Source organism: Orycteropus afer, unplaced genomic scaffold (assembly GCF_000298275.1).
Source record: "Orycteropus afer afer isolate SDZICR_OR568_19922 unplaced genomic scaffold, OryAfe1.0 scaffold00037, whole genome shotgun sequence".
Taxonomy (NCBI): Eukaryota; Metazoa; Chordata; class Mammalia; order Tubulidentata; family Orycteropodidae; genus Orycteropus; species Orycteropus afer.
This window is the reverse complement of record NW_006921624.1, coordinates 9,580,015-9,591,780: the sequence shown is the minus strand read 5'-3', so window position 1 is coordinate 9,591,780 and position 11,766 is coordinate 9,580,015. Positions and strand designations below refer to the sequence as shown.

Sequence of the window (11,766 nt, the reverse complement as noted above, 5' to 3'; positions counted from 1 at the left end):
ATATATATATATAAATAACCAACACACTCATTGAATATAATTAAATATAGTCTCTGATTTAAATGCCAGTAGGTTATAGTCATCAGAGGGAAGGTTGGGTAACCTACTTCCGCATTGATACCGCCTTGGAAACCCAAGGAGGGGTCACTATGAGTCAGATCTGACTCAAGAGCAGTGAGTTTTTTTTGTTGTTGTTGTTTTGTTTTTAGGTTATAGTCATGATAATAAAATCTGGTCTTAAAAGCTGGAGCTCTTCTCCTTTCTGGTACCTGTACTCCAGAAATAATCATCAGTAATGTCTCAAGTTACCCCCCTATATGCATATTTACAATATGAGATATTAATTTTCCCACAACTGTTTTCAAGTAGAGAAGCAAGTTCACCTTGTACTATTAGGGGGATTTCCCAATAAGGAAGTTTTCATGGTCTTTTTAGTAGCCTATTCTAAACATCTTGTCATTCCCAGTTTTTGTGGCTGCAAGCTTCCTGAAATTTTATGACCTCATCTTTGACACAGATTGTCCTTTTTTAAAGGACCTCAACTCTCTTCCACAATATAACATTTTACAACACATTTAAACTAAATACAGTAAGACTCCTACACAGAGATATAAAATGGTTTCTCTACAACTTATAGATGCTGTCACAGTGCCACCTCTCAGCTCTGCACTTTTCCTTTGTCCCTGATTCAACTGGGTCCTTTAATTTTTCAACTCGACTTATTCTGTGAATTTTGTGTCTAAAGGATTCATGCCTACTTCTGAGATTATTTGCAAACACCTATCAAATAAAGACTGCTTCTTCCTTTTCAATGTTAAACAAACTCTTGTATACACTGAGTCATCAAAACAATGGATGGGCTTCCAGTCTGGGTCCAAGTCTGAGCTGTGATACTTAGTAAATATGTGACCTTGGGAATGCTAATCAACTACTGTAAGACACAGCTTCTCCTATGGAAAATGAAGGCAATAATAACTACCTAAAAATGTTGTTCTAAGGGTCAAGATGGTTATATAAAGTCTCAGCACATTGCTCAGTATACAGTTAAAAGAATAATAAATTGTGAATGCTATTATTATCACTTCAATATTCAAATAGCTCCTGACAGCTCAACAAAAGCCCACCATATCTCTTTTAACTGGAAGCCGTTATCTGGCTGTCTAGTGACTCCCAATTGGTATTTACAGATAATGAAGCTGCATCAACTGGATCAATCTGATGAATAAAGGGGCTCTTGGGAGCTCTGGTAGCATAGTGGCTAAAGCACTTGACTGCTACCCAGAAGGCTGGCAGTTCAAACCCACCAGCCACTCCTCGGAAGGAAGGCTGGGCAATCCTACTTCCGTAGTGATACTGCCTGGGAAACCCAAGGAGGGGTCGCTATGAGTCGGGGTCGACTCAACGGCACATAACAACAACAACAACATGATTAACTGAGTGATTTCATGGAATTTAACCAGGAAAACCTAGGTTCACTGTTGTTGCTTCAACAGCTTTTGCTGGAAATGGTTTTTAAAAGGTTTGATCTGTTGGTTAGCATGTCTGAATAATAATAATAATAATTGTCATTAATTGACACTTTGTTTAGGTGCATATTGTTTAATTCCACTCTGGTCAAGTTGAAAACCAAGGAATGATGAGGTAGAGAGTATTGTAGATTCTGAGGGTCAGCTTGATTCCCCTCGCTGAGGCCCATGGGAGTAGCAGCATGGTTGGCTATGGGCTAATCTTGAATAGATAAAGGATAGATGTTATTTTATTTGAGTTCAAGAAATACACATGGTATTCCTGCCCATGGGAAAGGGTAATTTTGGGAAAATAATTAGTTGTACCAGATAAGACTTCAGTGCACACATGTTTGAGACAGACTGTCATTGCCCAGCATCCTGAGAACCATCATGGCATGGACACTTGGGCTGTATCTTCTACCCATTCACCAAGCTTTGACCAAAAGCAACTGCATCTTCTTTTCCTTCTCTTTTTCCCTCCCTCTTTTCCTCCCTTCCTTCATCCCTTCCTCTCGCGCTCCTTTCTTTCCTCCTCTCCTTCCTCTCATTTCCTTCTTTTCTAGCAAATATATCTTTATACAGGAAATATTTTACTCCCTGAGATAAAGCAATAAACAAAAGTCCCAGTCTGTATGAATCTCATCTACAAATGCATCCTCTCTGATCTGCCAGCAAGTTGGATCTCTATCTATCTATCTCAGATTGCAAATCATTTCACTGTACATGTCACCTACACTACACTCTGCCTCAATTCAACCTTATACACCCTACAAACCTCCCACATTGCAAGCACCTTCAAGGCAGTGATGTTCTTCCTCCTGTCCACTTTTTGGACTTCACAGCTTCATAAAGTCCTTGTATCCTTTTACATTTTAATAACACTGGGCTCATAAAATAATAGAAACAATCTATAAACATTAGACATATTCAGTACACTATAAGACAGATATATGACATAACTGCACATACTGTGTTCTCATTTCATATCCTATTAAAAATGAAAAGTGGCTCTTGAAGATATGAAAATAAACTGAATATGATGTTGAACATGACTGAAGTTTGTATCAATTGTAAAAGGAAAACTCAATCTACTTTAAATACCATTTACAAATTGTTTCAATCATACTTACACTCTATGCTATTAGTGCTTAAAATGTTATCGAAGCATGAATTTTGAGCAAGGAAGTATCTTAGGAATTATTTAGGGTCGAAGTTTGTATTTTGCTACTAATTCTATGTGTGACATTCACCAACTTGTTTAGTTTGGTATCAGACTAGTTGATTTTTAGGACACTTCTTGTTGTATAATTAGGGAGCTCTTGTGGAGCAGCACCTAAGGCATTTGATTGCTAACCAGAAGGCTGGTGGTTCAAACCCACCAGCCACTCCTCAGAAGGAAGATTGGGCAATCTACTTCAGTAGTGATACTGCCTCGTAAACCCAAGGAGGGGTCACTATGAGTCAGATCCAACTCGACAGCAGTGAGTTTTTTTTTTTTTTTCTTGGTGTTCTATAATTATGTTCTCATTAATCCCCTTGTTAATGAGAAGAACTATGAAATTCATAGACTGTGACTTATCAAGGTGAAGCAGCAAATCTTTGGCAAAGCTGGAACTCGATTGAGAATAGGTAACACTTTTCATTGCACAAGTTTAAAAAGTCATACAAGAACTAAGTTTCCAGAAGATAAGAATGTCCAATATATTACATGTTAGTCCACCAGGTGGGCAGTTCCTAGAACACAGAAACTATATCTTATTTTCTTCTCACACAATCTAAGGCTGTTGAATATTGCTGGATTAAAGATATCATATGAAATATTTATTGAATTAATAAGTGAAGACTTATGATTGATTATAATTACATTTTTATACTTGATTATAAAAATAAGAGTATGTATTGAGTGTCTACCATTTAATAGGTACTGTGATAAGTGCATTTTAAATTTCATTTTTCATCTCATCCTCATAACAGCTCTACAAATTGCTATCCTCATGCCTGTGATTATTAAAAAAAAAAAAAAAAAAGGAGAAGCAGCAGCTTCACATGTTAAATAACCCATCCAAAGCCTCTCAAACAATAAATAGAGAAGCAAAGATTTTACCTTAGCTTTAACTCTAAGTATTTCACTCTGGTTCACTAAATATTTGACTGAATAGATATACAAAAGAATAAATTAGTGACTAAGTGAATTAATTTTCTGTGGCCACTTGCCCCATGTACATTGAGCTATATTGCTACACACACGTGTAGAACTTAGTGAAACTGGAGAGCTGTTTCACCATACGACATTGTCCATGGTGATATTATTGAGAATAAAGACCTAATCACTTGAGTCATTTGATGCTATGTTTGTCAGACTATAGCAAGTAGTCCTTGACCTTAAGGAGATGAAGTAATGGTAGTCTGTTCTGGGTAGGAGCATAATTCCACCTTCTGGTGGCATTTTCAGGCCTTCACCAAGACCTTCTTTACCTTGGTCCTCGATGGATTTTCATGCCATCTAGTAGTATGCTGGTAAATGGCTGATTTTCTGAAATAAACCATGATTTATATAATTACTAATTGTGTTGTTGTACATATCCTTGCATAGCTAACTTTCAAGCTACAAATGTGACATCACTGAACACAGAGTTGGGATGAGATGCTAACAATCAACTCTCCTGAGTCCAAGAATCCTATTTCATAGCCATCCCTGTGGTGGGAACTAACTATTGAAACCCCTAGAAAAAACACCTATGCTAGGCTGTGGCTGGAACCAGGAAATCTTGGCCAGGTTCACCCATACTCCAAGGTACTCACATATTCTTCAGCAAGCAGCAGAATCTCCTCCATTGTCTTCCTCCTTCTCTATCACTTGGGAGGAATGATCTTTCCTACTGATACATTCCAAGAAAGCATTAAGCCATCATGAGCAATGCTTGTACTCTGTGACTCTGTATAGTCACACTGATCTCAACCCACGGAAGGAGGGTCTTCTTTAAGGAAAGTTGCCATTTTTGACAGATCCAAGACCTAAAACATGTACAGAGTTTGAAGGTTTGGCTTTTTCTTGGCTTCCTCAAAATTCTAATTTCTGATTGAAAGCATGGGAGGAAGGCATATCTATTTCCTCAAGTATTTAGATGCTCCCAAGGAGCTCTGGTGGTGTAGTGTTTAAGGCATTTGGCTGCTAACTAAAAGGTTGATGGTTCAAATCCATCAGCTGCTTTGTGGAAGAAAGGTGAGAAAGTTTGCTTCTGCAAAGATTTACAGCTTTGGAAACTCAATCGGCGTCATTATGAGTCAGAATCGATTCAGTAGTGGTAAGTTTGGTTTTTGGTTTAGAAATAGCTGGGCAGGTATAGATGGCAGTCGCCTTATTTCAGTGGATAATATAGTCTCATTAAATCCTTTAATCACTCTCAGCATCTTAAGACCCTTATATTTTATGAACTGTCTCTATTTTACCTTTATGACTTCAGCTCTTTCCATTTCCTTCCCACTCCTCCAGCTCTATGCCTCCACCTCACACCCAGTACCTGCTCCAGATGTCAACTCAACCCTAATACTCTCTGGAATCTGGAATCATTCCAAATTGTCCCCTTATTTATTTTTATTTTTTTTGGGGGGGAGTGGTAATAGTATTTATCGTTTTCACCTTTAATAGTTGTGCTTCTCCCTGTGTCTTCCTCTGCCTTGATCATTTTGCACTGAACTTCTTATTGTATATTGCCTCTCCCATCACCCAAGTTACTTTTAATATGTATCCACCCTCTAGTTAGTGACTTCCCTCCCTCCCTCCCTCATACTCCTGGTAACTTTCAAAGAATTATTCTTTCTGTGTATAAACCCTTTCTTAACTTTTTACAGGAGTGGTCTTGGAAACCCAAGGAAGGGTCACTATGAGTCAGAACCAACTTGACATCAGTGAAAGAGCTTTTATGAGTGGTCTCCAACAATATTTGTTCTTTTGTGATAGACTAATTTCATCCAGCATAACATCCTCTAGGTTTATCCATGTTACGAGGTGTTTCACAGATTCATCATTATTCTTTGGTGTTGCATCACAGTCCATTCTGTGTGTAGTATTGCTGTTATTCAATCATGCAGATTCCTCTTCCTGAAGCACTCTCACTACTCATACTCCCTATCAATTCTAAAGGACTCAGCTAAATGATCATCTCCTTCATGATATGATGTTATCTTCTGAAATCCACTTCTATAATGCCTTCTGTTTTGCAGGTATGAGATGCTTTGCTAATGCCTCATTCTTGGTTTGTCCCAGAGTGTGTATTTTATAATAACTATTTATGTGGAAATTCTTTTTACCTGTTACAATGTGAAGTTATAAAGGCAGAAACATCCAATTTGTCTGTGGTTTTCCATAGCACTTAATGCACAGACTTATGAGTTGTGGAATTTGGAAAATCTTGCTTGAATCGATTCTAACAAATTGAAATAAATTTTACAAAGTGAGTCTCAGTCAAGCCAGATGAAAATATATACAGGGACCTCATACTCCCATTTACACTTCTTTACTACTGACAAGTTCCATCCCTTTATGCCTTGAGTGACTTGCATGAGTAAAGCAATCTGCTGGACATTGGGGTAAGAAGGAGACAGAGATATATAACATGCATCCTTGGCTTTAAGGAGCTCATACTTTAGCAGGAGAGACAAGTTTCCAAATAATAATCCTATTTTTAATCAAGTTTTCAGTCATCAACAAGCTTTTATGATGTTGCAGAAGAACTTATCCATTCTACCCATAGGGAATGAGGGGCTATTAAGCTTAAGTTAGTATAATTTTTGAAGGAAGATAATTAAAAGGTAGAAGGCATTTGAGGTAGAGGGAGGAGCCTGAACTCTAGTCAGAAGATGAGATGTTACATGGGATGTTTGGAGGAAAATCGTGAGTGTGAGCACAGTGGAGAATGCAAAGAGGGGTATTAGAGATGTGCCTGAATGGACAGCGAAACCAGATCATCACAGAGGCCATATGACTGGATGTTAGATAGTTCTTGGTGATCAAATTTATCTTGACTAGTAGAATATTTAATGTGAATATATATAGAGATTGATACAGAGGAAGATATGAAAATTGGGTATAAAATTGTTTCCATTGCCATTGAGTTGTTTCTGACTAATAGCGACCCCTTCCTGGGTTTCTAAGGCTGTATCTCTACAGAAGTAGATTGCCTAACCTTCCTTCCGAGGAGTAGCTGATGAGTTTGAACTGCCGGCCTTCTGGTAGCAGTCAAACGCCTTGGGCACTATGACCAGAGCTCCCTTCAAAGACCATGGAAAAGGAAATTTCCTTCCTCTCTCCCTTCTTCTTCCCTTCCTTCTTCTCATACTTCCTTCATTCCTCTCTGTGCACAATTACATGTGAGGCAGTACACTAAGTTTCATAGATACAGAGTTGAACAAGACTTATACTTTGCATTCCCAATCACCCTAAAAAAAACTCATAGTCTGGTGACAGATCCAAACAAGAGAAGAACAGCAAAACATACTACCAAGAGATAAGAACTATGGCAGAGGAAAACCCAGAGGGCCATGAGAACTCAGAGGATGACTCCTTAATTCAGCCAGATGGGGGGGGTCAGAGAATGTCTCTAGAAGGAAATATCTTTGGATTGAATGGTTAAAAATAAAAAGGAACCACTGCCTCACAGTAGAAGCAGGAGAAATGTACTACATGTGGAGAAGATAGCCTATGAAAAACAACAGAGGCATAGGAGGGCATAGGGCCATCAGAGAACTGCAACTGGTTGGTATGGCTAGAGCCAAGGGGATCTGGCAAACAGAGGTAGATGAGATGACAGAGTTAGCATGGTTTCTCAGCGTAATTAAATTTTCAAATTTGGTAGCTGGGCCCTTCACTGTGAGAATAGAATTGGTGATTTAGTGGTAGAGCTTTTGCCTTCTATGCAGGAGAGACAGGTTTAATTCCCAGACACTATGTGACTTCATGTGCAGTCACCATCTGTCTGTCAGTAGAAGCTTGCATATTGCTATGATGGAGAACAGATTTCAGCAGACCTACCAGAATGAGACAGACTAGAAAGCAAGACCTGGAGATCTACTTTGAAAAGTCAGCCAGTGAAATAACATAGTCCACAGAGACAATGTTCTACATCTTAATTTGGTGAGTATCGACTGGGGTCTTAAAAGCTTATGAGCTGCCATCTAAGATGCAACTATTGGTCTCTCCCTGCCCAGAGCAATGCAAGGTGAAGAAAAGCACAGACTAAAGGAAACAATTAGTCCAAAGAACTAATGAACCTCAGGAACCCCAGTCTCCATGACCCTGTAACCAGAACTAGATGGTGTCTACCTACCACTGCTAACTGTTCTGAAGGTTAGGTTAGGTTAGGTGCCTTCAAGTCAGTTCCAACAAACAGAGACCTTATGTATAACAGAGAGAAACAGTGTCTGGTCCTCTGCCATCCTCACAATCATTGCTATGCCCATCACTGTAGTCACTGTGTCAATCCATCCTGTTGAGGGATGGGTTTTCATTCCATGGCTCAACTTTCAGCCAGATGATAGACAGGCCTTTAAAGTGAACAATAGTGGTGGTGGTGGGGGTGGGTGGGGGTACACAGCCATTAGAGAATCAACCATACCAGATCAAAAGGGCAGCCTTTGCTCACGGGTAAATCTCAGAGGACAGGAAGGCATAGGAAATAAGACAAAGAGAAATGGTAGACACAGGGAGGAAGTGGGAAGAGTATTGTTACATTGTGGGGGTTGCAATAGACATCACAAGACAAAATGTGTATCAATTTTTGAATGGAAAACAAATTTGCTCTGCAAACTCTCACACAAATCTCAATAATTAAAAAAAAAAAAAATTAGCCAACGAAAGTGCTAGGGATCACAATGGTCTGATGCGATGCACAACACATCATGAGAATGGCAGACCCGGCAGTGTGTTGTTTCTTTGTGCATGGCATCACCATGAAATGGGGCCAACTTGATGGCAGCTAATAACACCAATAATATTTGTAGGAAGAGTGTTCAGAGCCTTGCTGTGTCAGGTGTAGTCCTTAGGCCAGATGCATCACCAATGCAGAATGTCAGGCCCCACTCTAGACCTACTGAAGCTTGAGAAACACTCATTTAGAATGTGGGTTCCAGAAGATAAATACTGTTTCTGCCAACTCCTGGCTGTGTGACCGTGGTCCCATATCACTCTTCTTTTCTGAGCGTCTATCAACAGCATAAAATTAAGGAGGTGGAACCAGTGGATTTAGTGACATTTCCAGCTCTGAAGTGTGTGTGTCTGTGTGTGTTTAATGCTAGAGATACTGATGGAAGAGCTGACTATCTTCAAAACTAGCAAATGCTTGCCTGATTTCAGGATGACCCACTGTTTGGAATGACGCCCTCAAGCCTGCAGCTGTTGGAGAAGATCATCACGAGCCATGAATTCACACTGGAAAGCAGACCAGCTGGAAAACGGGAATGTCAAACCCTTGGCCCCTCACCACTTTGTCTATTTGGGCTGCAAGCAGGAAGGCCTTAAGGCAAAGAAGAAGCTCTCTTTGTTACCTTCCACCAATAATCTTACCTTCTTTTTAAGTAAAGAAAAAGAAAAATGAAGAATTTAAGAGATCTGAGGTACAAAATTCCAAAAGGGCTAATCTGACTTTTGCGTGGAGGAAAATCAAGAATGTAGGTTGTGTGTATGTGTGTGTTGAGGGCAACCAAGGTACCGCTTAAGGTGCCAATGCTTTAAATACCTAAAAGTCCTGATTAAGAGAAAGAAGCTTAAGTTGTCTGGTCATGTGATGTATCAGAGCTAAGACGAATTTTCAAATAGTTCCCTATAGGTCTATGGAAAGACTGAAAAAATGAAGTCAGAGCAGATTTCTAAAGGAGCTCAGATGGTGCAGTGGTTAAGGCATTTGGCTGCTAACCAAGAAGTTGGTGGTTTCAACTCTCAAGCCACTTCACAGAAGAAAGATGAGGCAGTCTGCTTCTGTAAAGATTTATAGCCTTGGAAAGTTGCTATGAGACAGAATCAACTCAATGGCAGTGAATTTTTTTTTTTTTTTGAGCATCCTCTTGACAAGAGGAGAAGAGCTATCAATGGTTAGAAGGTGAAACCCTGGTCCTTCCCTGCAGAGACACAAGGCTTAGTCTGGAGAAACCTCCTCCTTATTCCCGAAACTGTGCCCCATTGAAAAGCAGAGGAGTCCTTGAGGAGAGGGTCGACTCGACCTAGGGTGCTGGGACCCACTGGCTGTACGCAAGGATGTCATCATGCATTGCTGCAATGAGTTTTTCAGGCAAGCCGATCAGACTCTTGTTGGAAGTTCCAGAGGAAAGTAAGGGGTACAAATTGCAAATTTCCTGGACTGTGTATGGGATTGTGGGAGGAACAGAGGAGGGGAAGTAAGGAGATCTAGGGTTTTAATCCTAGGTGCATGTCTAATTTGCTTTGTGACATTTGCAAGTCTGTTCCTCTCTCTGATTCCGACTTCTGTACTTGTGGACAATAATACATCTTGAGTTAGGAACATCTGATTTAATGAATAACTCATGCTTGCCCTTTAATGTTATATAAATTTGCCCTCACTTTGAAATGAATGAACCAACACCTACTCACAACAACATCTTTATCACAATCACCTTCACTTGCTGCACATGCAGCTTTTAAATTATTAAAAAGATTTCCAGCCTTTTCTTGCACCAAACTTAACCCACTGTCATTGAGTCAACTCTGACTGATAGCCACCCATAGGACAGGGCAGAACTTCCCCACAGGGTTTCCCCAGCTGTAAATCTTTATGACAGACTGCTACTTCTTTCTCCTGAAGAGCAGCTGGTGGGCTCGACTCACTGCCCTTTCAGGTAGCAGCCAAGTGCTTAACCATGGTGCCACTAGCGCTCCTTTCTTGCACTAAATAAGACTAAAAAAGAACCATATGCAACCGTTCTGACTTACCAACAAACTCGACTTGAGATACACTTATGAACAGATCTCATTTATAACCTGAGCACTGCCTGTATCTACCATTTATTGAACAACTATGACTAGGATATCATCCATTTACTGAATAGTACTAAATAAGATAGTGTCTCACAGATTTAAATATCTTCTATGTCCCGTTGACTCATAAATTTCTATCTCCAACTAAGATCTCTTTTTTGAATTCTACTTATAGATATAAATGCTTATTCTTTATCAGTTTGTGTTTAATAATTATATCATACGTATCATATCTAAAACAATACTCTTGACCCCCACCATTCTTACTCTGATCTCCTACGGCATCCCCTGTCTCAGAAAACGATGACTCCATTTGCCCTGCTTTTGAGACAAAACAATTTGGAATCGTCCATGATCTCCGTTTCTCACATCCCATATCCAATAACAAATCATGTCAAATCTACACTCAAAATACATCGAGAATCTGATCATTAACTGTCTTCTCCTCTTACCACTGTGGTCCATGATACCACCAACTCTTGCTTAGATTAAAGTAATGGTGTCCTAGAACTCCCCCTAAATTGAATTACCACACAGTAGCCAGGGTGGTCCTTTTAAAATGTAGGCCAGATCATGTGGGTCTTTTGCTTAGAATCTTCCAATGGCTTCCTCTCTCACTCAGTAAAATTCAAAGTCCTTGTCATCCCAGAGATGACCCTAGGTACACCCTTTTCTCAATCCACCATTTCTCTGATTTTACCTCCTACTCCTAGCTGCTGTCCTCTCAGGCCAGGCCCATCTCCCTGCTGGTGCTGAACAAAGGGCAGTTCATGTGTTCCTATCGCAGAGCTTTGCCTCTTGCTGTCCCCTCTGCCTAGGGCACTCTTCCTCAGGGCCCTCTTTCTGGTGCCTGCTCAAATGCCTTCTCCTCAGGGACCACCCTCTGTCTAGTAGCAACCTCATCCTCATTCCCTCAGCACTCCTTCTACGTTGTATTTTGATTTATTCCTCCCCCTCAGCATTTATCTTCACATGACTGAATTTATCTGTTTACTGGTCTGTTGCAGCACTGTCCAAAATTGTGCATTGATAGAAACTCTCTATAACTATGCTGTTATAAAAAGCTGCCACCAGTCATATGTGGTTATGGAACACTTAATATGAGGCTATGGTGACCGTTGTTGTTATTGTTGTTGTTAGGTATCATTGAGTCAGCTCCAACTCATAGAGACTGTATTAACAACAGAATGAAACACTGCCCAGTCTTGTGCCAGCCTAGTGACTAGGCAACTGAATTTTTTATTTTATTCAATTTTTTTTTTTAATTTAAAT

General features: G+C 39.8%; 1 protein-coding gene across 1 annotated transcript in view; it reads right to left on the bottom strand.

The window, feature by feature from the left end:
• ASTN2 (astrotactin 2) overlaps positions 1 to 11,766 on the bottom strand; it is a 1,259,674-nt gene that overhangs the window by 705,880 nt on the left and 542,028 nt on the right. Inside the window, exon 9 of the mRNA XM_042780380.1 lies at positions 4,245 to 4,304. Within this exon, the coding sequence (XP_042636314.1) occupies positions 4,245 to 4,304 (60 nt within the window). The remainder of the gene's footprint in view (positions 1 to 4,244; positions 4,305 to 11,766) is intronic.